The 27,059-nt window shown below is 44.9% G+C and overlaps 1 protein-coding gene across 1 annotated transcript in view; it reads right to left on the bottom strand.

Annotated features, from left to right (window-relative positions):
* LOC307231203 (chemokine-like protein TAFA-5) overlaps positions 1-27,059 on the bottom strand; it is a gene marked incomplete at its 5' end in the record, with an annotated part of 62,028 nt that overhangs the window by 22,107 nt on the left and 12,862 nt on the right. The window contains one exon of the mRNA XM_080001805.1: positions 16,313-16,462. Within this exon, the coding sequence (XP_079857931.1) occupies positions 16,313-16,462 (150 nt within the window). The remainder of the gene's footprint in view (positions 1-16,312; positions 16,463-27,059) is intronic.

Here is a 27,059-nt window from a genome sequence, read left to right as displayed (position 1 = left end):
TAAACGAAACAGCATGTGACCGTCCGCATCTCCCAGAGGCACAGTCGGACCCGCCATCGGGAGCAAGTCCCGGCGGGCCGGTCACTCTGCGGGCCGCCTAAGCGGCAACGAAAACAAGAGCGAGGGAGATCAGAGAGATGTGCGTCGCCGTCCCACTTTGATTGTGCACCATTGTCATAATAGAAGGGGCGGGCGACGCACATCTGTCTCATCCAAGTAAAAAGAGCAAAGGAGGCCCAGAAAGGGCCAGAGATAAGTCACTACAAGCTGATGCTGCAACTTGCATGAAGAAAAGTGATATGTTTGTAAGCACTAGCAGCAGCAGCACTAAATAAATGACTTATACGATTAAAAGTGTAAGCTTGGTGAAAGAACAGAGAATGAACCACAAATATCATTATTATTTACTTTACTTACCAATTCTTTCTTTCAGGGATGCATAATTAATCTTATAGTAATCGCAATGTTGATATTGGCCTCCTCAATTAGGCTCATTATTTTCTTGCAAAAAACCTGCAGGTGTAATTCACTCACCTTCTTGATTTGGATCAGTTCTTTTTATTTGGTGCATTCTTTTTTTTATGTGGTGGCATTCTTTTTTTTTTGTCAAATTAAATTCATATATAGACTTAAGAAGACTGAATTCATGAAGAAAGTCCTATTTTTACTCAAAGATTTGAGTTTGTTTATCGTGAAGGCAGTTTTCTGTTGATTAACAAAGTGCAATAAAATAATTCTGTTCCCCAAAATGGATGAATAATCATGATAAATAATCCTGATCACAATATTGAGCAAAATATTCATGATTAGAATTTTAACCATAATCCTGCAGCCCTGCTCTCTTCCAAATTATCCAGCCACGTGACTATCCATTCATGAAATTACATGGCAGAGTTGAGGATCCTCCTTATCCCGGGAACAAGCGCCGACATTAATGGTTTGTGGGAGTGGCATCTAACACTGGAAGGGACGCGCCACAGTGTTTGTTTCTCCGAGTTGAGAGGGATTTCCAAAGATAGCAGCGCTGCATTCAAGGCTTGTCGGAAATGTTTACCGTGCTGCCTTCAAGGGTCGGAAATATAATTTTTCGTCAGTAAAAAAATTTATGCAAGCTGTTTTTTTTTTGTTTTTTTTATATTATTTTATTGTTTATAGACCAGCAATACCCAGGCCAGGAGTAATGCTCTGTAACTAAGCTGCAGACCAATAAACGTCACTTAATCTTTGTTAAATTTTAGATGCCTGCCCTGAGGACAAATGTGAACAGTCAGTACCTGGTGTTTTGTAATTATTAAACGTTTATAGACCTGCCCTGAATAGTAAGTCCCTCAAGTTTCAAGGTTAAAGGGATCAAATTGACAACAGCATTATCTGACGTGTTTCCCGTGTTGAAATAGATGATACAGCCTGTTTAAAATACAGACATTCATGAAACACTGACCGCCTGAATTATGAAACGCTGACTGGTGGCCTGCTGGCAACTACCTCTTAAAATGTCTTTTAGTGTGACTGTAGCCTAGAGTATCCATCCATTATGCTTATAAGTGGTCCGCATAAAAAGGTTCAGGGCCATTTTTTTGTCCCAGTCCGTCCCTGCTCAGAGGAGACCGATAATGGCTGTCTGATTTAAGGTTTAGTACAAGGTCTGGTGAGCAAATTTTTAGCCGTGCTGGTGAGACGGTCCTCAGGGAAAACTGAGCATTTACAATGCAACACCTGAGCTCGCTTTTACTGTGACAAGGCTGTGAAGGCCTAGGACTCACAGTCTTGTGACAAAATCCCAAGACAGTCCCCTGTGATGAAGCCCCCTCTGGAAACATTTCTGTGGATTTGGGATTCAGTCAAATATTAACATGTTGCTACGATGGCAAGGTCTGAAAAAAAAAAAAAAAGTCAGAGCCATCCTCCATTAAACATTGATTTGTTCGACTTTCTCTTGATCCTCAATCTCTCTCTTGAAAACAAACACGATAAAGGTTGAATAAAGGTTTAATAAGAATGCAATAGCCTAATTTTCCACCATATACAGTACGGCCATTTAATAAGATCGTAATTGTTTTTCACAATGAAAGAAAGAAATATGACTCTTTACACATTTGTTTCTTGGAGTCCACCAAAGAGCAATTTTTGCAATGAAACTAAAATGACCGAGCCAAAAATGGTAAAATGGATACAGATACTTTATTGGCTGCAGCACTCGTTCAAATTGATCCTAAAGCCTTGTACTTCTCTTGAACCCAAAGTTGCCGGAACAGCCCAGCACAGCTCGACCACACGGTGCAACTATGCAGGGCTTTTAGAGGACCACGGCCTGTTTTATGGTGCAGTATTGTACTGTATGTTTTTCTACCTCGTTCCTTGGAATGTTTGTACTGAGCTTCAAATTGCTCTTCAAACTCACACACACACACACACACACACACACACACACACACACACACACACACACACACACACACACACACACACACACACACACACACACACACACACACACACACACACAGCAAAGTAATTGGCGGTCAACTGCCCTGCTGATACGGCCGTGGGGGCTAAGTGAGGAGAAAGGTGTTTCTTTTCATTCTCCCCAGATGCTCTGGGCTTGAAGACAACTCCCTACTGCTTCGGGCCCAGATCGCACAAGGTCTGCGTTTCAGCCCAGAAAACATAAAGAGCAGAGGTTTTCTTTTGTGCCGAGCAACTCGCTGGGCCATTTCTCGTTGTTGCGAGGCAACCGCAGCATCAGCTGTCAGCCACTTCTTACCTGGTGCCAGGGCCGGTTCTTGCAATTTTGCCGCTCTAGGCAAACTATCGACGGGGGGGCGGTGGTGAGGGAGAGTCCCCATTACTGACGGAGCGTTTTTTCGTTCCATGGTCAAAAAAAACCCCCTACATCTACAATAAAAACACGCCGTTTTGGCGCAGCGGGCGGGATGGGCGCGGGCGCCCCACGGCTGCCGCACCATAGGCAGGAGAGGGAGACAGGGTGGCACATAATTGCGCCCCGGTCGCTGCCCCTCTGCACCACCCTCGGGATGGCGCCCTAGGCGGCCGTCTATGTCGCCTGTAGGAACATGCAGCCTTGTCTGGTACTGTACCAAGCTGTACTATTTCACGTTATTACCTTATATTAATAACAACTGGAGGGGAGGACCAAATTACAATGATCTCGACTGCTTTCCTGCCCTGAGTTGCATTTTTCCCGGCATGGAGTACCTAAGGTGTTCCTCCGGAAATACAAGGAACAATGTGTGCAAAAAAAAAAAGCAGCTAAAAAAAAACTTCTAATCATATTACTTGGTAATAATACAAAAAGCGGCAACCTCATCTGCCGAAAAGGTTTGATGCAGGAAGGATGCAAGGATAAGATTGAAACTGGAATTTTTTTTTATAAAATGATCATGGTCGAGTAAGCATTTAAAAACCATCCAATGAATGAATGAATAATCAAGGGCTTCAACCCACCAGGTTGAGTCTAATCCCCATGACAACTCATCAACGACTAAGTCCATCAACAACCATCTGTGTGGACGATTCATTTACGGCTCTTAAGGAACCCCCGAGGAACTTCTAGGCTCATTATAAAACGACTCGGATAACGGTGTCAGCAGAATCAAGATTAAAGAATAAGAAAAAAAAAAGTACATATATATAAATAACTCTTTCGAGCAAGCATTATTAGCAGGCTCTGGATAAAGTCTACATCTCACATGTACAGAATATCTGTTTCAAGTTGCGTTCACCCAGTTAGCTGTCCATGCATGGGGCTGCTCATGGGAGACCCTGGTGTGTTGGAGGAGCAGAGTGTGCATTTATACATTACCCCAGAGGCGTAATGAAAAGTGTCAAAGAGCAGAATAGCGGGATGCAAGGAGGAGACAGGAATTCAGCAGCCACCTGTTCCTACTTGGAGGTGTAATCAAAGATCCAATGCATAAGGGCCCCTTCTCTATGGTTACTCTCCGCCGATGAGGTATATTGAACCCGACAGAAGCGGGGCCATTTTTCTTTGTGGTCTCTCGCGGGAAGATGCCACCCCTTAATCTAATTCCCCAGGAATGTCTCCAGCGGCGTCTCCATCCTCCATCATCCCGGGACACCTTCGCTAAGTGAGCACGCCACACGCTTCCCTTGATAACACTTTCATTAATTCAGCCCTGTCTTTTTCCACAGCCCCAAGATGGCTTTTTATCAGAAGCCTCACAGCGAGATGCGATCCTCTGTGTTTTGCGGTATCGGCCGGCGGCGACAAGCTGTAGAGATACCGGCAGCGGCTGTCCTCCCTCCAAGGCCAGGCGCACCACCAGCCACCAGCCTGGGGGGAGTGTGAAAACCTACGGAAAAAAAAAAAAGGTCTCTCCACAGCTCTTAACTATTAGTAAATGGGGAATTGGATAACAGTAATGCACTTGTAATTATTTTGTAAACTTTTCGAACTGAAAAGCACATCATTAATAATGACACTTATTATGATTGTGTTTGTCAAGAGTCACTGTAAAACCTGTAATCACTGGTTCGTTTTTTATAATCAATAACCATCCGTGGAATTCATTCTTTGTTTATAATTGTTATGACACTGATCTCATTACGTTTCATAGTGAATAGAGACACAAATAGTTGCAAGATGATACTTATTAGTTTTGATGAGACATTATCCTCAAGTGTGAGGAGCCTTAGTTGTTGGTCACAGCTTCCAGTGGTTGGCTTAGCAACCAGACAACACAAATACAACATACGTTTACCCCAAATATGAACTAAACTGCACATTCTCAATCTGTCTGTTGGGCTCTGAGATTTGCTTTAAGCGAAGGAAAGGATTGAAGTATCTCCCAAACCTGTAATTAATTCACTTCATCATTGAGTGCTTCGTAGGGCTGCCTTCTCATTATACTTTCACTTCAATTTCCAAATAAATGCAAGAGTTATATAAAAAATAAATGAATAAATTATATATATATATATATATATATATATATATATAAATATATATATATATATAAGAAGAAGAATCTTTAATTGTCACACAACACACCACACTACAACACATGCACACACAAACATATATATATATATATATATATATATATATATATAAACATATAGAAAATATAAAGGTAATTTTTTTCTCGCTGTCATTGTAAAATACATAAAGTAAAGAACGGTAAAACAACTGATGTCTTCCAGGCTGTGACATCATTCATTTTTTAATTCGTAAGCCACCGCTCTGCAGCGAGCTCAATTGCCCTCAATTATGTGGCACTTAGTCCCAGCGTGGTCCAGCGTCTGAGACCCGGGGAGTTCTCCTGAGCTTCTGTCCTCACCCTCCGCTGACTGATGGCCGCCTGTGACACCTGCCAGCAGGATGTATGAAGTCGATGAACGGCCGTGTGGGTCCCAGCGGAGAAATTATTTATACTTTTCAATGAGGACTCGGTCTTGCTGCTGCTATTGGGTTGTTCTTTTCAGATTTATTATGGTCCGGAGAGAACACACAGTTCAGCAACGAGCTTTCAGATTCGCACATGATTTTTGGGGCGCGACCCCTGAATATTTGCGCCGCTGAATTCGTGTGAGGCGGTGAGATCCGCCGCCGCTCGAAGGCTGGATTTTGCAGCATTTCGTGCGCCTTCTTTACCAATTCCGTTCTGTACCTGTCAGCACTATGGCTTCCACACAAACACGCAAAAAGATAGAGGTGCGTTACCCGATGATAACAGATCGTTATAAGGCAGGTCTCCCATCGCGTCGTGGAGACAACATTAAAAGCGTATGTTGCAAATGTTGAAAAAGTGAAAAGGGCCAAGGTGATGACGAGTGGACGGGCTTCCAGTCCATTCAATTCAAAGAGCGGCATGGTCCTTTAAATGCATCGCACTCCGCGCAATGGCAATGTGGCGACGTCGCTCGGCCCAGCCCCTCTTCACAGAAATGACAGATCCACGCGCGGGGCGGCACCGCCAGCCCGACGGCACGCTTCGCGGCCCTCTGTTTAACGTCTGCGGGGCCCCGACCGCTGGGGTGTGGCGCCTGACATTTTCCGCAAATCGGCTCCAATCAATAGCAAAGGTTAGGGCGGCGGCGTCGCGGGTCCCGGGAACGGCTAAATGGAGTTAGTCTGCTTAGCGGTTGAACCCTGACCCCCGGCCCAGACGACACCCTCGCTCCGCCTCCGCCCGCCGGATTGATTTCAAACGACTCAAACCGCCGGGAGCCGAAATGAGGGCCACGGAGGAATCGCCGAGAGATCTTTATTTTTTGCTCCGAAGCGGATTTATTTGCTGTTGTGGTTTTATTTATTTTTTCCAGACAATGATTTTAAACGACAGCAAGAGTGTAGAAATTGCTTTGTTGGGCTGCCGCATGGGTTCCACCGCGGTGTGTTGGTTGCGGCGACGGCATCGGGTGGAGCTAAACAAGAGTGTCAGCATGCATGTTAGGTTTGTTTCATCAACATATCTAACAATGTTCAATTCCAATTGATTTAAGATTTCTGCCATATATTTAAGGAGCCTAGAATTAGCGGATAATTCTAACCCCTTGCTGCTCACTTAAACAAATACAGGTGGAGGTAACTGAGATTTGGATGAATGGAAAATGCTTTTCAGAGACGGACTTGTGTGTGCACACTTGGTGTTCAACAATTTTTCTGTGGGCTGCGGTCAATACCCTTTATCCACACAGGGAAGCTTTGCTGAGCGCTCCCTTTCCTTCTCGATCGTTGGTTCACATTAATTCAGTCACAAGTTTGTAGCTTGCTAATAACCACTGTCCTCAACGGTGCACTGGGAGCAGCTCGGCGGGAAAAACTCAGCTGAGAAGTCTACTGGAGCAGTCTATCTACTGGAAGAGTCTATCTACTGGAGCAGTCTATCTACTGGAAGAGTCTATCTACTGGAGCAGTCTATCTACTAGAAGAGTCTATCTACTGGAGCTGTCTATCTACTGGAAGAGCCTCTCTACTGGAGCAGTCTATCTACTGGAGCAGTCCATCTACTGGAGCAGTCCATCTACTGGCGCTGTCTATCCACTGGAGCAGTCCATCTACGGGAGGAGTCCATCTAGGGGATCAGTCTATCTACTGGAGCACTATATCTACTGGAGCAATCGATCTCCTGGAGCAATGCATCTTCTGGAGCAATCGATCTAATGGAGCAATGCATCTACTGGAGCAGTCTATCTACTGAGGCAGTCTATCTACTGGAGCAGTCTATCTACTGGAGCAGTCTATCTACTGAGGCAGTCTATCTACTGGAGCAATGCATCTTCTGGAGCAGTCTATCTTCTGGGGAAGTCTATCTACTGAGGCAGTCTATCTACTGGAGCAATGCATCTACTGGAGTAATCTATAATCATTCTACCGGACCAGCAGGTTGTGCTTGAATGTACCTACTTGGGAACTTGTCAACGAAATCGACCAATAAAAGACTGAATAATGCTTGAGATCATAACAACTGTATTCATCATCTAACGAAAAATATTTATTGAACGTGAATTGTATTTTAAAATGCATTATTTTAAACTGTTGTTGCCAACCGCCGTCATTGCGTGGCAAGGTGACACTTTTTGGCTTTGTAACACACAATAAGGTCACCAAGGCTCTACTAAATGGGAATAAAACAGGCGTGTCGCGGACTAGACCACGATTCCAGCCGCCACAGGAGCCTCCTGTCACTGTCGCTTTTATGGAGAAGGGGAGCGTGTCAACGTAAATGACCTTCTGGCATTGTGGCTGGAACGGATGGCACTAACTGGAACTGTGTGTTGGCAGCTGTATCAATCTTTGGGTTCCCCGGTCCCCAGACACCTTCACAGCTATTTGAGAGGCTTGGCACCTGCTAGTGTCCTCAAACAAATGTCTCCCCGCAGCTTTACTCGGTTTTCAGGTCAAGTCTCCGGCGTTTACGAAAGAAGAAGAAGTAAAAAAAAAAAAGGTTCCAGACATTCACATCTGCAGGTGCTTTGGAAACAATGTTCCTAAGAGCGCTGGCGTTCCCCGAGACTGTCTTCCCAAGCGCTCACGTACGTACTCGTGTAGGAATGATACTGACCTGCTTATAGAGGTGTGGCAGTTGAGGCAGTGCATTACAGATTTACTATTACTCTGACTTACTCCTCTGTGAGAGAAGACATTTAAATTCTCTGCCACAACACCAAAACTAGACGACTCATTGGCAGAAGAATTCCTAGGCCGGTGGCAACGTAAAGAAATGTTATCATGGGACGGTTATCATTGCATTGCATTACATTTAGCAGACATTAGGAAGCATAGGATATAACGTAGGTTCCTGGATTATTGTTTATTGTTTGGTTGCAGGACAGTATAAGTGTAGGATACTACTAAAAGACAAAGCCTGGAGCAACAAAAAGGGGCCCTAAATCCATTTATTTCAATGGTGGATTGAGACTTCAAATGACAAATACAAATACACAAATACACACATGCTCAAAAAGGTCGTCAAGAGCTTCACACATCGGTATCTGCGTCCGTAGGCAGTTAAAAATGTGGTGGAAGCAGTGAGTCAAGTTCAAAGCACCTGTTGCACCACAGACTTTATTCATGTCACTTTTGGGATAAAAAAAATAAAAAATAAAATAAAAAGACATCAGGAAGATTCCGATTCAGGTACCAAGGTAACAGGAAGTCTTCTCAGGAACCCTATCATAATAAAATCAAGTAATGTTGTTATGGCGAGGCTGTAATAACAATGTTACAGAGGAGAGGAACATGACGCTAGATAAAACAATTTGCAGTGACTCCCGGGTAGATCTTAATTTTGGCGTCAGTCCCTTCACCTCCCTGAGCCGTCACATCCGTTCTAATGATTCTGCCTTTTATTTCGCCTTAATGATTTCTGCCGTTATTCAGTGCACATACATACACACTGGAATACACAGGTATTATTCCTGCACACACACACAGGCACACGCACGCTGCGTACAGGAAAACGGCCGAGGGCAACTGCAGTACTGATATATATACATATATACTGTATAGTACTCTATTTATCAGTCATACACAATCAATCAGTCAAACAGACATACACACAGAGATCCAACTACACACACACACACACACACACACACACACACACACTCGTGTGAGGCCAGGGGGCGGGGGCAGCAGAGGGATGAACAGCCACGGTCATGAAGACGATCAGGAGGAAACAGTGGCTCTTCCCCGCTCTGATGCTCCACCACTTCAGGGGCCAAGCAACGGTTTGCATATTTTTATTCTTTTTTTTCCCCCCCTTCTCATCATATTGAAGTCTAATTATGCATTCGGTAACGTATATATTGTTATTTAAAAATTATTTTATTTCACTAAAAGGAAATTGGACCAGCAATTTCCTTTTAGTCAAATAAAATAATTACAAGAGATTACAATTAATTAAATCACATTGCTGCCAAATGTGATTTAATCTGGCGTCACAAAGCATTTTAAATAGACAAAATTTTACTCGCTGTTAGTTATTGATTGAAAGACCATCCTAATATAAAATTATTTTTGTTAAAACAATGCAATTTTCAATGCGGTTAAATCTCAAATCAAAGTCATATCAAATAATAATGTAGTAAATGTGCACCATTCAATTACATTAAGGCTCATTAACATACGTTATTCAAAATGATTACCAGATCAGAGTATGCGTTCATTGATTTATAATTAAATTGTGTAGTTATTATGGTTTACCAGTGATTTAACTGTTTTAATTAACCTTACCCACAGGAATGGGAATGTGAGTCTCAGTTCATCAGAGAGTCAGATATCAAACCGTTTGTATCTGCACATTACTACAGCACCGGATTTCAAACACGTCCCAAAACAAGAAGAAATATTGTGTGTATGTGTATGTTTATGTGAATGTGTATGGTGTGTGTGTCTGTACGTGTATGTGTATGTGTATGTGTGTGTGTGTGTATGTATGTCTGTGTGTGTGTGTGTGTGTGTGGGTGTGTGTATGTGTGTGTGTGTATGTGTGTGTGTGTGTGTGTGTGTGTGTGTGTGTGTGTGTGTGTGTGTGTGTGTGTGTGTGTGTGCGTGTGTCAGAGAGAGGAGAGAGAGAGAGGGAGAGAGATAGAGAGAGAGAGAGGGTGGGGGGTCAGTAGGAGTGTGTCATCATTTATATTTAATTGTGAGAAATGTGTATGAGTTTCCACACCTGGACATGCATGCAACTATGCTTCTGTGTGTGTGCGTGTGTGTGTGTGTGTGTGTGTGTGTGTGTGTGTGTGTGTGTGTGTGTGTGTGTGTGTGTGTGTGTGTGTGTGTGTGTGTGTGCGCGCGTGTGAGTGCCTGTGTCTCTGAGTATGAATCCCAAGGTGAACTCGCCGTGCACTGCTGTAATGGCTATATGTGAAAACCAAGAGGTGACAGTTTCGGCCGGAGCCCCACACTTCATTCACTTCACACCGCGAGCCGGCCCAGGTCACCCCAACACCCTTCCACGGTGTTGATTCTTGTTCCTCTTGGACTGTGGGTGTCGTTGGACGGATGCAGAAGATGTCCTGTTTCGCAATGATACAGAGAACTAGTCCATAATGGATTCACCATGAAAATTCAAAGTCCAGGGACAATTCGGGATCCGCTGAACCCTGAGAGTGTCTTCTTTGGGCGTGGCCACCCGGGCTGGAAAATGAAGCCTGTGGGAGATTCTTGGCACGATGAGATAGTATCTTATTGTCTTTATTGGTAACCATGGAGTTCTCCCAATGTAACTCTCATCTCTACTGCACACGTGTCCAAACCATCTCAGTCTGGCCTCTCTCACTTTCCCATCAAACCGTCCCACCTGAGACGTCCCTCTAATGTACTCCTTCTTAATCGTGTCCGTCCTCGTCGCTCCCAAAGAAAACCTCGACATCCTCAGCTCTGCCACCTCCAGTTCAGTCACCTTTAGTCAGTGCCACCGCCTGTAAACCGTACAACATGGCTGCTCTCAAGGGGGCTGAGGACGGAGCTGCCGGGCAGGAGGAAAAGAGGAAGGCCAAGGAGAAGCTTTACGGATGTGGTGAGGGAGGACATGCAGGCGCTTGGTGTAAGAGAGGAGGACGCGCGGAACAGGAGGCGTCGGAGGCAGATGATTCGCTGTGGCTCCCCCTAACGGGAGCAGCCCAAAGACGAGGAGGAAGAAGAAGAAGATTGGTAACCATGGAGTTCTGCAGACCAGCTGAAGGGCACACCCCCAACCTCCATCACCAACCCAATGCTGATTGAACGGACGAGCTACGTGAATGTACAACCACAACAACAAAAAGAGAAGTCATGATATGAACCACGACAACAGAGCAGTAACATTGCACTGTTGTCGTGGCCGTCGTGTAAGGACACTCGTGTCCACATGCACTCAACGTGCGCTCCAAACACAAAAAAAACCTTCCGCACTATAGCGGCAACAAGCGGCCTCTGATTGCTCGACTAATTAACTGTTTCCCCGCGTCTCTGCATCGGCAAAGCGACTGTATTAATCTCTGGCGTGGAGGAACACACCACGGCACCTGGGAACACTGCATCACCGCACACACTCTGATTAATGGCTCTGGCGGGTGATTCCATAGGATTCATCCGCCAGAGAAGTAAGTCCATTTAGTCACCACTTCATTCATCACGATGGCAGATGTGGCTAGGATGGGCGCGGCGCGGGGTTGTTCTGCCGCTGCGGGCCGAGAATAACACAGAGCGGTGGAATAAGAGGAAAAAAGAGAAGTATGAATGCAGATCACACTAAGTAGACTGTATATATACATATATTTAGATATATATTGTAATCCCAAATGTGTCACCCAGGTTGGGAATAAAGTTCTATCTTATCTGATCCAGTGAAATACATTTAATACACGTGAATGTCTATCTCAATAAATAGACATTCAGGTGCAAAAATAGTCACAATAGAAGATAAAAATGTAATAAGTCCATTACACTTTTCACATTACTGCATTTATTCCGTGACGCCATTCATGAGTTGTTTGGTTTTTTTGTATTTAAATTGTTGTTTTTCCCTCTTATTCTTTGCCCTTGTGCTGATATCTACTGGGAAACACATATACACATACGTTTGTGCATCTATGCAGAGATGCAGTTTGTGTTCATGCACAGGTGTGCGTGTGCGTGCGTGCGTGTGTGCGTGCGTGTGTGCATGCGTGTGTGTGTGTGTGTGTGTGTGTGTGTGTGTGTGTGTGCCATGCTGTTGACAGAACAGCGCTGACAGAAACAACACACAGGTATCGCTGCAGGAATCAAAGCTGAAGTCGCGGCGTCGGTACAGCAACGGTGCTGCTTCTGTGACGTGGAGTTAGAGCGTTTTAGGTTTTAGGTGGAGTTTCACGTTGTAGGCAGTGATACGCGCAGCAGGGTCTTGAGCAGCCATAAATTTCTTTCGAAGCATAAGGGGTAAAAAACAAAAAAAAAAAACAACACATTTGCTTAAAGATTGATGAATACCGAAATCTGTGTAATGTAATCTTTTCCACACAGCTGCTTTCTGCTTACATTTCATAAATGTAACCCAATTGCAAATTCAAATAACGTGCAGCATTGTACCGGCGGTTTTATTCCATACCCCTGTATTGAATGTGCATTGTTACTGCAGCTGTAAAGTGACAGGTTGAGCGGCGGCCTTGCTGCGGCGAATTAAAAGCTTTCCCGCACTGTGCTGCTCTGTTGCCGTGGCGGCGCTCTCCTTCCCTCTCTCCGTCTGCACTCGCAATTGATTTAATCTGAATTTACAACATTCCAGGTGAGCTGCCTCTGTGAATATCAAAACCGAAGTTCAGCGTCACTATGTTTGCTCTCAGAAAAAATGGCTGATCGTCCCCGCTGAGCGAGTTTCCGCCTCCTGTTCTGTCGTTATTTTCAGCAACGCGTGCGCTGGAGGAGCCCGTGTTGACGTCGTACGATCTATGAATGTGTTCAGACATCGCAGGAGAAAAGCACAAAAACGCTGTGAGCCGGGACCGAGACAAGACCAGATAAGATTAAATAAAAAGATCATAGGTCACGCCGGTCAGTCTGATTTCGGGCCGACAACGCGTAGAAACGGGGGGGCAGCGATGCATCTCAGTAAGATGCCGTGAGATAAGATAACACAAGAATAGCACCAGCATCGGAAGTCGACTCCACCACTGGGGATTTTTAACATTTTGTCGAGGACTGCACGAACCGGAGCGCACCGTGGATGATTTCGCCGTCCTCGGCAACTGTGAGGTCCGGCGCACATCGGATATCACTCAAAATAAATCAGGCGCCCCCACGCAAGGAATCTGACCTTTTAGGTGCCCCTCCACCGGCTCCCGAAAGGTCTCGCCTCCGGCCCGATCGTAATCGCGGCTGAGGGCCGTCCGGCTGCGAAGGGCCCGGCCCTTTGTTCCCGCCGCCCGACACGGCTTCCCTCGCCGCAAGACGTCAACAACGGGGGTAATCAGCCCGGCGGTCACTTCATCTCATTCACAATAGCGCCTTTTCATTTCCAGCCTTTCTACCCACCGAAATCAATAACCCTGTGTCTTGTTTCGCAGAGGCAAGGGCGCTGAAAGAGAACAAAATGTCAGATAAGCGCCGTCTGCGGTCAGTCCCGGCCGCAGCCAAACAAACCCCTCTGCACCGCGGTTTGCACAATTTGTTGACTCGGGCTGAGAGGGCTATTTGATTTCGGCACCCCGAGGTAATTTCTGTGCTATCCCCCCCCCGCCCACCCAGGAGGGTAATGTGTGGGATATCAAACGGCAGCGGGGCACTCATGCTTTCAGGAAGGAGCTGAAGCCCCGTTAGCCAGATCAAAGCCACAGGTGTGATCAAATTGCGGCGACGCCGGCAGGAGCCCAGGCCCGCCTGTTTGGATGTCATTTTACAAGACGACCTCTTTAAGGGAATGGTTGCGTTCCTCAGAAGACCCCTTGGAACACATTTGTAAAACAGTCATGATGCAGTGTATTCATTACAAATGATTCTATATGCGTATGATCTGAAAAAGGGTGAGAAACCCCCGTTCTATATTTGGGGCTCCGGTTCAGGCGTCTTTATTTTTTTTCGGCGACCAATTCTTATTGTGCCTTGTTAAGACAATCGAAAAGCTTAGCATGGCATTTGCCGTACACTGAGAATGTCCTTGTACGGGCTCAATCCAAATTACTAATCCGTTTTCATATCCACCTTCCACCTTCCAGTGTTTGGCACAAAACACTTTAATTTGATTAATTCGGAACAGATCCCTTTTAAACCCGTGCAATGGGACAGGCCGCAGCTGCTCTTAACCGTGGCAGATACTTGGACCGCAGTGTGCAGATCGCAACCTCACCAGCTGAAGCGGCGGGAGCGGCGCACACAGCGGACCGGGGGGGATTTCAAACCAACATGCTTTACAGCCTTTAAGGGAGACGCAAAAGTGGCGTCAGTCCACTTCTGCCGTCCGACTTCAGTGTGCCCAGCCCCGCGTCGGGGGGACCCGGGGCACCGCTGGGCCAATTGCCTGAAGCTAAGGGGTGCGTACTGTAGATGTCGACTTCTCGTGGATGCAGACGTCGCCGCTGTTGCACGTTGGTTCTAACCCTCCGAGGAACAACTTAGAAAAACCTTTAAGTCGGCCGTCAGAAGCGTTAAAACCAGGTGAGAGTTATCCCGTCTTGTTTCTGCTTCATTACATCATCATTTAGCAGACACTTTTGTCCAAAGCAACTTCCAATTCTTCGTACACTCATGGACGCAGCCATCACAGGCAATTAGGGGTTAAGTGTCTCGCTCAAGGACATTCAAGCACTCTACCAGCTAGCACAGCGACAGAAGAAATAAAGGTCTACAATGTTTACACAGCACAGAAGGAAAGCAAAACACTTAGACAAGCGCTTTTATGGCGAGGCGTCCCTCAGCGACTACAACCACCGTCCGTCTAGGGGGTGGAGGTGTTTCAAAGATGTAGCGGTGGTACAGTTTGAGAGGGAGACGGGCGGCGACAACGCCAGGGCAGCAGCGGTGTTCTCACAGCGCTCGGCGCTTAAAGGCTCAAGCTTCAAAACAAACCCGCGAAGCGCACCTCAGACATCTCCGGAGCTCTTACCATCCGCCAGGAAGCGGTTGCTCTCTGAAATAAAGATGGACGCTCGCTTCTATCAATACTAAGTCCTTCTCTGCACCCATGAAACGTCGGTTCGCTTCCGCTTAAGATTTCCACGAGGCCGACGCGGTCCGCACCGAGACGCCGCGCATGTGTTCCTCGGCCGTGGCCGGATGGCCGGGGATGAGATCCGGCGCAACTTCGCAGCTCCCTGCCGCTGCACCTGACACGACTGTTGCGTTCGCAGCTACAAATATTTGAACGGCGCTATTTGAAGGTTCAGAGGTCGCTGTTCATCCTGTGTTTTTGAATGACAGCGCAAAGTATAACAGCGTGGGGCGTTGGCATCTTTGTTTCCGGTGTTCAAGTTAACCGCTCGGGCTGATTCAGGGACAGCTTTTATGCATTCATGGTTCGCTCAACCAAACATCCATCCCCCCTGGGGTTCAGATAAATGAGGTTTTTTTTGTTTTGTTTTGTTTTCTCCCCTGTACATAGACCCTATCTGCGCTGATTTCCGCGCTTCGACAACACTTTCAGTCGTTACACCGGTGCACATGCGTTCAAAGAGCTGACTTTTAGATGGTCGACAGGCTACACAGCCGCCCGTCGCGCCCGACAGAGCGTTACGCGAAGCATCTGAAGCGCCGAGATATCACTGAGAGCGCCTCGGCTTTGATGGCTTGCTTGTTGGGCTGCCGCGGCACTCCCGAGTCTGCCTCTGACGCAAACGCTTTAGCCCGGTTTCGGTCAGAAAGACGCAAAGAGCTGGTTTCTCTCGACTTTCCTTGACACACGGTGAATACCTGCACATGCACATTCATGTAGTTGTTACCTTCTTAGGTCCCCGTTACGACCTTGTGCAGGTAAACATATTAACCGCTGATAGGAGAGCATGCAGATGGAACATCTCCACCGACTGATAGAACGTAGACACAACAAGCCCACTGAAGCCCTAATAGGCAGGGTGTAGTTGAAGGTTTTAAGACCGGAGGTTCCCGTGGTAACGTTCCACTGCAATACAAATTCATGCCCAGAAGTGGTCCCAGCAAAATCAACATCCCCCCCCGGTGATTCCAAGCTAGTCACGTTCACTTCAATTTCGACGGCACTGCGCCGTCACGAGTCAGTCAGGTTCCTACCGTCGCTAGCTCGTCAATGCGTGACATCCCGCAAAAGCGCGTTACCGGGCGCTAGAGCTCGCGGACGCGCACGCAAGCCTGCGTCCGCACCACGGATCTGGAGCCCGGCCCGTCTCAGAGTCTTACCGTCCACGCACGCCGGCTTGGCTCTCGTCGTTCCGGCGATCTGGCCCTTCTTACAGGCGCACCTCGCCGTCTGGCGCGCGATGGTCCGCCGGGGCTGACTGCTGTCGCGGTCCAGAGTCACTATTTCGCACGTCCCCGCCGCCAGCTGGCCTACGGGAGAGAGAAGAGGAAGTGATGTCACTGGGGGACGAGGGGCCGCGGAGGAGGAATTGCGCATTTGCCTGACGGGAAAGGGTTTGCGGCCTTCTAACACGGTTGCGACAAGCTTCTTGAGTTGATTTTTACACCTCCTTCACCAAGACATACCTTTCTCGTGCCTCTAAGGTACCTTTAAACAAGTCGGATATGAATGTTGTCCAACCAAGTGTTTTCACTTCATTGTAACTGCGCCTTTAACCGCCTTCTGCCCTTCCCTCTGAACCAAGCCCTTCAACCCTTTCTCGCGCTCTCCTCGCCTGTTTGTCTTATCACATCACAAAAAGTACTGAACCTCCCAAACTGTATCAGCGGAGTGACAGCACCAAACCGTCCATCTGCTGATGTGACTTGATGTTTTTCAAGTGTTTGCTGACAGTCACTGTGGTGTGCAGTCCGTTCCCCTTGTGCTGACAAACGTACAGAGGGTCACTCGCTTCGGATGAACGGCTTCTGCCAATGAAACCGGTGAATCAAAGTTTAATGAACACGATGATTTTCTTTTTTAGCAAGTGCTTCCAGAGCGGACAGGCGTTCCTAGAAAGTACGTACTTTCGGTTTGGCTCTCCCCAAAAAACCCGGGTTCCCCTCCCTCGCATTGCTGTCAAGGTAATTGCTGAGATATCCGGGTGGACACAGTTCACCGAGCCGCCCCTCCCCCACACTCGGCTTCGTGCAGCACAATCCGGCTTTGCTTTTGGGGACAGAATCTGGCCCCGGCAGGGATGACGTCAGTAGAGTTCTTCGGGACCGGTAAATGGCCGCGGGGCCCTCGCTTGTTTTATAGTTTCATCTGATGACAATATTTATACAATTAACACAAACGGTGGTTAAAATTACCATATTTATACACAGGATCATTCAAATAATACAGCACTTTACAAATGATCAACATGGAATCACAAAACCTGCTCATCAAGTGAAAATCTCTTCAGAGAAATCAAACGTAGGTCAATTACACTTGTGTGGTATTGTTTAGTATACACACAAGAGTAAAAGTCACATTTCACACCTCATATTAAGTGTGCGAGTGGTCTTCATTTTAGCGCAATTGTGATGCTATTGAAATACTATAAACAATTATACGATATATACTATAATTTAACTATAAGCAATGTTGTAAATTAAGCAGCAGCCCTGCCCTTCACACAGGCACACTCTCTCGCGCTCTCTCTCACTCACACACACACGCACGCACGCACGCACGCACGCACGCACGCACGCACGCACGCACGCACGCGCACACACACACACACACACACACACACACACACACTGATTGAATGTGGCCCAGGGTCAGATAGCGGAGGCAGTGGGAGGGGTAATTAAGTTTACTGCAGGGACAGTTCTGCTCTGTCAGACTGGTCATTATAAAACTCCCTGACAACTGGATGCAGGAGATTTTCACAATGTATAAATGTGTATTTACTGAGCTGTTTCTCAAATTAAGTGTTTTCTCATTATTATCATTGTTATTATTATTATCGGTTATTTGTGGTTCGATTATTAAATTAAGAAAACATGCATTGCATATATTCTTGTACATTTGACAAAACATATTAATAGCTGAAAAATAGCTAATAAATAAATAAATTGACAGATTTCTCGACTACATAACTCTATGGCTTGACAAGTCAGTTCGACTGGAGCCCGCACGTAGTGACTCTGCTTCCGTGCTGCCGACAGGCACTGTTTACCACAACAATAAAGTCAATGAAACTACTTCCCAAGTATGAAGTCAAAAGTCTATTCCTGGGCCTGATATTTGTTTTTCTGCTGGAATGATTATATTTAACTAACATAAGTGAGTTTAATTTGTTGTGGGGGACCCCACATTTGCGATTTTATATATGCATATATAAAATGTATATATATATATATATATATATATATATATATATATATATATATATATATATATATACTGTATATATACATACTTATGTATGTATATATACAGTGTATATATCTATAGATGTATGTATTTATATATACTGTGTGTATGCGGGTGTGTGGTTGATGCATACCAGGCTTTGGTCATTAAATATTTTCAAAAACATCTTTTGAATGAATTGAAATCCTCTATGGGAATCTATGCTCCAGTTCACTCTTTGCGCCCGGGAAAATAGAGCCGTGTCCTAAAAAAAGGCGAGGGGGGGTCCAGGAGCCTCGCGTCACGCCGCTTTCATCCACGCTGACGCTTCCGCTTGGTGTGACCTTCCACATTGATTAAAATGGCAGCGTGTCTGAAGCGTTGCCGTGCCGCTTTCGTGACGCGTCCGCGTCACGAAAGCGGCACGGCAACGTGTCACCTCTGGTGTGGCAGCAGAATCATGAGTTCACTTCACTTCTATCATTCATTCATTCAGTCATTCACTCATCCATTTATTCATCCATTCATTTATTCCACCCCTTCTGAAAATGAATAAGCAAACAAATTAACAACATAATTATTTAATGAAAGAACAAATGAATGAATATAAATGAACGAACGAATGAATGAATGAATAAATGAACGAATGAACCAATGAGCGAATGAACAGATGAATGGATGAATGGATATGAATGGTGTGTGACTGCATGGTAGATGCTTGCTGAGTCGTGCTGCTGCAGAGCTTCTTTACAATGTTCGGCTTCAGCACGCTGCTGTAATATTAGTTTTAATTATAAGCATCGTCACGGTAATGTGTGTGATTATGCGTGTTAATGTTATTATATATTATGTTATATTCCCTTTGGGGGGATATTTGTTTTGTTTGCTATTTAATATCGCCAGAATATGTCGCTCTCAAATTGTGCATCATTATAAAGCATTAAAATTTTGTCAAACATTGATGAGGAGAATTTCAATTAGCGCAACGCTGCACGATCACCCTTAACCTCCTAATCCCCAGCAGCTCAAGCAACCGAACGTCTTGTTGAAAAGTCTTTTACAAGCAATCGTATTTTCTGTCATTTTATCGAGCCAGCAGCAACCTTGGCTCACACTCATACACATACATATAAATGGAGAAGAAAAATATTTCGATGACAGATAATCATAATGCGATGAGGAAAAACATTTTTTCTCAGCAGGCCATAAGGTATATATTTTGAATGCAGTACAGACATGACTGGCAGAACAGCACAGAGGGCGACCAATGAGCCTTAACCACGACACCTGAGTGAGCGTGTTCCGCTCAGGGCTGCAGGACACAGAGAGTTATCATCTAGTGCACTGCTGCTCTGCTCCGTCAGCCACACACACACGCACACACACACACACGCACACACACACACACACACACACACACACACACACACACACACACACATACGCGCACACACACACACACACACACACACACACACACGCACACACACACACACACGCACACACACGCACGCACACAGGCACGTACACACTGGAATCAGCAGGGATCTGGGACCTGGGGGGCTGCTTTTCAGCATCAAACGCCCTACCAATATAATGAATTGCAAGGATGGCTTCAGTCAATCTTCTCATCCCCCTGGATGATTTTAAAGTGCTAATTGTTGATATTTTTATTGCACTTAAGATAGTCTGAACTCATGTTTTTGTTGTGTACATTTAACTCAGAATTATATTGTTTGTGGTGATACATATTTAAGATGCCCTCAGGCCGCTCTTGGTCTCTCTCCATATTTATAAATATATACAGTAGCACTAGACCAAGCGAAACAAGCAAATTGTTCTCTCAATGATGATGCACGCATCATAAGTCATGTGTATTAAAAAGTGCACTATACATGTCACATATATGAAGTCATTCCGTTTTATATCAGGACAACACAGTACAGAAACTGAGAAGCAGAGATGCATCGTGGGAATATAAGATAAGATGAGGGTTGTGGCAGGTGGGTGGCAAAGGCACAATGAAAAGAACGAGCATGACTCATATAGAGAATGAATGTCAATATCAACTCAGGAGCCGGTAGAGCAATGAAAATATTGTCAAAAAATGAAACCATGATCATGTCACCCCTCCTGACTCAGACAGGTGATCCACGGCGCACAAAAACAATTATTGTACCACACACACACACACACACACACACACACACACACACACACACACACACACACACACTGACTCACTCGCAGAAAGTCATGCATGAGAGGAGCAGATGTTGTGGAAGTTACGCTTCAGTCTCCATAGTTGACAAATCCTGTTGGCCCCTGTCAGCGTCTTTGAGAGGATCGGCGATTAATAAGCACTTCACAATGAACCCTTGATATCCATTTCGTGAGTCTTCAATCGCCATTCAATCTTGTCAGACAAGAGTTTAAAGTCAGCTTAAGCGATGCTGCCACATGTTCTACGAGGTCAGTGCTTTCTTCGGTGAGCCATAAAACTAAACTTGAATTGACTCTCAGTGCAAACATGGCTGCTGTTCCTGTCTTTCACGGCCCCGTGGAGGGCAGAAAAGTGGTGGATGGGCTGAGCCAGGCTGTAAATATACATTATGCCCTCGTAAAATTGATGTGTCATGTTAATGACGCCAAGATGAAGATATGTGTGATGCCATGGGAGATTGTGGGTGAAAAATAAATTTTCCATCAAAATGCTGAGATGGAGACAGATTAGGGGTTGGCTACTGTACCGCACGATCAATAGGATTATCGACATTTTACTGTGGCTGCTGGTGTGCTTCCAGCCAGTCTCTGTACTTTACTTTCTGGCTGCTAATGAGATTGCAAAATAAATTTATTTTCGATTTCTTTTTTCTTGTGATGTTCTTCTATTTTCACCACACGAAACATGTATTTTCTGTAACAATACGAGGCGTTGGAGCCTCTCTTGGAAGTACCCCCTTAGTAGTAGATCACAAAACTACATCTGGTAGAGGTGTATCTTTATGTACATGTGACAAAAGACTGGAGATGCAAGATATCATAATCAGTTGTGTATAAAACAACTTATTGATGAAACAGACGAGTACAGCTTTACAAGATAGAAGTTCACAATCGTTATCCGTCCATGCTCTTTTTAAATGTATTAAAAAAAAGCATGAATACATGGCATGCAAGGCACTGGGACTGTGAGATGCTGCCTTCCGGCATTAGCCCCCTATGGCCAGACCATTTGAATTCCCTCCTTTCTATAAAATATTGACAAAGGCAGCACTGTACATTGGCTCCTCTCAAGCTTCCCCTGATAGGCCCCTCCGTACCCACTCTGTCCCGGATCTGTGATAGTTGATGGACAAGGGAGTGATTTTCTGAGGAGGGGCACGTACTCGGACACACAGAGGGCGCCAAGAAACAATTTACATGTAATGGGTTTAACAGGTCTCTATTGCAGCCAGGATTTGTTTTCTGCATGAATAGCGCAACGGATCGATGAGCTGTTTTTTGAACCGTGATTTTTGCAGAACCAGATTACCATCCAAAGATACTGCCCCAGGTAGCATCCAGTCGCTCCTTTCCAACAAGCGTTCTTGAAGTGCTTTCTTGAAATACTTCTGCTTCTGCCAAAGATTCAGGCCTTCATCACATTGTACAGACATACGAATGGTGGTGTCACCCCCTCTGTGAGGCCCGGACCCCCCCCGCGGACACCACTGGGTGCATTCAGTCCTTTAAGCTTTATGTTTTCCGACTCTCAACAGTTCTCGTCTTCTGTCTTCCACCGGCTGAGCTCCACTGGAGGTGTCAGCAGCAAACACATCACCACCAGGCAGTGAAAATCTCTCTTATTGTAATCAATCTCACTGCCATAAGGTAATTGACATGCATTGTAGGGTGTGCTCGCTATTCAATTTACACGGACTGCGAGAGGAGAGCGCCTTGAAACGCAGCGGCTGTGAAATAACTTTACTGCAAGGCAGGAAAGGAACGGATGGAAAAAGCTTTTCTCTAAGCATGTTGACATGTTGAAAAGATTTTTATGAGGTTGGCTTCCAGAAGGACAGCTTCATACTTATCACGATGAGCCGTGAACTTATGTTGGAATGCAATAAGAAAACCTTTTTGTTACGGCTCTGAAAGTTATCAACAGGAATATAATAACTGAATTACAGGCTTGCGTTGAGCGCATCCCTTTTGTGCGACACAAAAAACTGTGTTTAAGGGGCAAGATCCACTTTGGGGGTTTTTGAAAGTCGGTTGAATATTGTGTGGTGGAAGAAAAGGTGAGGTCTGCCAGTTCTATAATTAGGACTGGCCATCAGTGAGTTTTTTTCAATAGCATACTGTACTTATTGCATTCCATCACTTTTTAATGCTTACTGTGCACCTTCAGCCTCTGTGAATTAATTTTTTAGTGGAATGCCATACACGTTGTACACATGTGCATGTGGACATTTGACCAAGCAGGTTCCAAGGAGCATTGTTTGATCATTATATTGTGCTTGTCTAAAGCCCATATGCGGTGTCTAATGGGAATGTGGCAGTTACCCTGCCACAGGCCATCCAGGTGGCTTTTCCAGGGCTCCTTGGAAAAGCACGAACCTGTTTACTGGCATGATGTGACCAACCATGGACGGTTCCAGCTGCCTCGGTCAGGAAAACACTTCCGCAGTCACAAGGTCAACACTGAGAGACTGAGAAGGAGATTCTTTCCACAGGCCGTCAGGACCCTGACCTCTGGCCAAGGACCCACATGTTTCCCACTGACACTCATGACTACACACTGGAAAGATCTATGATCGACTTGCACTGCTATTGCACATCTGTACATCAATAGCACTCATCTGTACGGAAACATATCATTCAGCAGATATTTATTACCCTGAACTGAGCTAACATCCTTTTGATTTGAGTCACTTCTACTTGAGTACTCCTTTCACCTCTGGCACTTGATTGTTTGTCTCATTTCCTCCGCGCATTGACCCCTCTGAACCCTATTATGAAGGCAGGCCCAGAACTCCCCACCCCCACCCCCATCTCCACCCCTCTGCCCCTCCTGTTTTCCCAGTGAGTTCCTCTGCTGTACAGGCCCTGATTGTTGGGGCCTGGTTGACGCTGAAGTGCGCAGAATCCATGGAGCCATTGATGGGAGTTCATCAGCATGCGGCGGGGCATCCCTGGTCGCCACAGCGGCTGAATTCAGACTTCCCAGCTCCCCAGGCTATAATCTCTCCTCATCTCCTCCTACGTTCATTCATTCATTTATTCATCCCTGCTGCCTTATTTGCCCTCAGAGGTACCGTAAACCTACACACATCTTCTGGTGCTGCTCTGTAGTCTGCTTGCCATTATTTTGAAATTTTCAGTCATTTGAAATGCAACCTTCTAATATTTTAGCAAATATTACTTCAGACTTCATAGTTCATACTATGAATATATGAGCATACCCTGAGTTTTTTCAGTCTTTTGAATGATTGTACTGTGTTTGCAAACCTGCTTTGTCTTCATTGCTTTCTTACTCCTCCTTTGACAAACACAATATGAAGGACACATACATTCACAACATTTTGATCTTGAAACTAAAGATTTCAGGCGCGGATTTTAATGTGCCAGTAAATGGTATGCAGCAAGCCCTCGACGGTGTATTGCTTTTCAGGTTTCAAGTTAGTTCTTGGGAATTTATTTTGCCACTCAAGGAGTTTATTGTGGAATGGTTCAATTCCCTGTTGAACTTGTAAATGTAAAACTTAAGTTAACTGTCTAAGTAACTAAATAAATAAATAATTAAAGTTCTGGTAAACATTGAGTAGCAAGGAGGGTGTATTGACATATCGACAGACTAACTGCAGGGGGCTGATAATAATCAGAATTACAGCATCTTTATATTACATTTTCATTACATTTGACATAAAAAAAAACGACTTTAAATTAGTTTTGACATGTCACCATACTTCAGTGCAGCAAGATTAGGTCTGTTCCACTGCGAATCACTTGTCACGTCAGCACTTCTCATTAGCTGCCTAAACTGTCCCACCATGCTTCATAGGCTTTTAAACTAGTAGGTCAAGGTGTCTACAACTCTACGACAACTCGGTCTACTCATTCTATGGATAGAAGCCCTTTCAGTTAAAAGGTCGTCCCTCCAAGTACTACAATCTATGAATCAAAATATTAGGCCAATACCTGGAATTATTTGATTGCTGTGAGGACAATTACACAATTACAGTAAAGAAAAACATAATTGTTTAAAATAATTAAATGATAATGCACGGCACCTGCACCACAGTCATTGATTTTGTTTGTCAGGTAAAGAAGCAATTTGCGCGTCATTTACAGCGTGTTGTGTTATTTTGTGGTGGTAAATATAATCCTCAACCGTGTCGCTTATCATGGAGACACTAATCCAGCCTCATGCCTCAGAGTGATAACGCTGAGCCCTTCCTAAGCACTGCAATGTCGCAATGGACAACGGCAATGACTTTGACTTGATAACCGATGCGTCTTCATTTGGGCACAAAAGGCTCGGCTGACAGTCTGCGCTGGACGCAACATCGAAAACTACTCCCGACTTGAGTTGGCGTGTCACGCTTCCACACTTCAATCTGTCGACTGTGTCATCCAAAGAGGCTTTTGCCCTCGGAGTGTCATGTATTTCAAAAGTTTTTCTTGTGCCACAGGAGAAACGACGACATGAAAAAGAAAATACAAAGTCGGTCTTCTCTCCCAGTAGACAGAATCCAAATTGTTGCGGTTATTTTTCCACTTGAGTGAAAACTTTTGTCTGAAAAAAATCAAGTACATTTCCAATTTTCACATCCATAAATTACTTATCAATATCGACGCACAGCTTATACACTAAAAAATAGTGATCTCATTGGAGATCATTTGTCGCCATAGAAATCCACGAAATACCTGTAACATGTGCAGTATCGATATACAACTTACAAATACATGCCCATTAAACGTATCAAACTCAATGACAAACTACTGGTGTGAAGCGTTTTATATTTAAACACAAACCATTTATGTTTCTAAAATCTCTAAATACCTAAACCAAAATCTTGACTTATATATTGCTCATTTAATTTCATGCAATATTTTTAACATATATAGCGATATAAACAAGCATATTTGGCTTTTGCTTGTTTGTGGAAACTTATGAATCGTGAAAGTAACTCAACTCCTCACGCGCATCACTAAGCTTTGGGCCCCATGACCCTGTCGCCGGTCGTCCTTCCTTGGACCACTTTTGGAGGGTACTAACCACTGCATATTGGGAACATCCCACAATCCCTGCCATTTTCTAGCCATCACAATTTGGTCATTGTCAAAGTCGCGCCGATCCTTACGCTTGCCCATTTTTCCAACACATCAACTTCAAGAACTGATTGTTCACTTGCTTCCTAATATGTCCCACCCCTTGACGTGTTCCATTGGAATGAGATGAGCAATATTATTCACTTAACCTGTCAGTGGTTTTAATGTTTTGGCCGACCGGTGTAGATTAATTACATTAAATATGTACATATTTTATTTTGTCCATTTTGGGTGTCATGACAGTAAAATCCAAAACGCCATTAAAATAAGTGAATAATTCGCTGAGGAATGCTTATTCTTACCCTGATTTTGATTAATTTAATTATTTCAACTATTTGAATATTCTACCTTGTTCATTTTGTTTGCTTAGCTTTTATTGTCACTATCTGGAGGCCTTTTTTTTTATTGTAAAGCACTTTGAGGTATATGTTGTGTACAGTATGAAAGGTGTCATACAAATACAGGTTATTATTATTACATGAAATCATTTGAACTATTTTATTCCAAATCCCATTGAATTGAGGTCACATCAGGCTTTCTCAAAAGTAAAGCTCTGCTTTGAATCTATTCTTATTAAAATAAACATAATTGGAGTGGCAATCTTGGTGGTGATCTTATTCATTCATCATCTTTGGACCCCATGCCTACAGTCTTGGTCAAGGCATGCCTACCTCCCCTGTGCCTCATCATAGTGGACATTATCAACTCCTCCTTGGAAACTGGCGTGTCACCCTCCAGCTTCAAAATGACCACAGTCACCACAATTCTCAAAAACCCAGGTCCCAACTTCCGGCCAACCTCCAACCTTTCTTTTCTCAGTAAGATCCTGGAAAGAGCAGTTTCCCCCAACTCCATCAACACGTCCAACCAGGAGCTCTATGAACCCCTTCAATCTGGGTGCAGAGCTCACTACAGCACAGAGACTGCCCTCATCAAAAACTCCAATGACCTCCTCATTGCTGCCGATTCTGGCCACATCAGTATCCTTATTCTCCTGGAGCTCTCTGCAGCCTTTGACACTATTTCCCATACCATCCTCCTCAAGCCTTTATCTGAATACCTGGGCCTCACTGGTGCAGCTCTCTCCTGGTTCTAGTCATATGCCTCCAACGGGAAACAATTTGTCACTATCAGAGACTCCAGTTCCACCCCGTCCTCAGTCAACCAAGGCGTGCCCCAAGGCTCTGTGCTTTGACCCCTCATTTTCACCATCTACATGCTCCCCGTTGGCCAGATCATTTGTCACCGCGGCCAAAGCTTCCACTGCTATGTCAAGCTTTGGTGTATCGCAGCATTAAACCACCCACTCAGCCTCCCCCACAGTCCCTGGTCAACTCCCTTCACATAAAACTTAAAAACCTGGAT

Source organism: Zeus faber (genome assembly GCF_960531495.2).
Source record: "Zeus faber genome assembly, chromosome: 6".
In the NCBI taxonomy this organism is placed as follows: domain Eukaryota; kingdom Metazoa; phylum Chordata; class Actinopteri; order Zeiformes; family Zeidae; genus Zeus; species Zeus faber.
The sequence above is the reverse complement of the archived record's forward strand: the minus strand, read 5'-3'. Positions and strand labels throughout refer to the sequence as shown.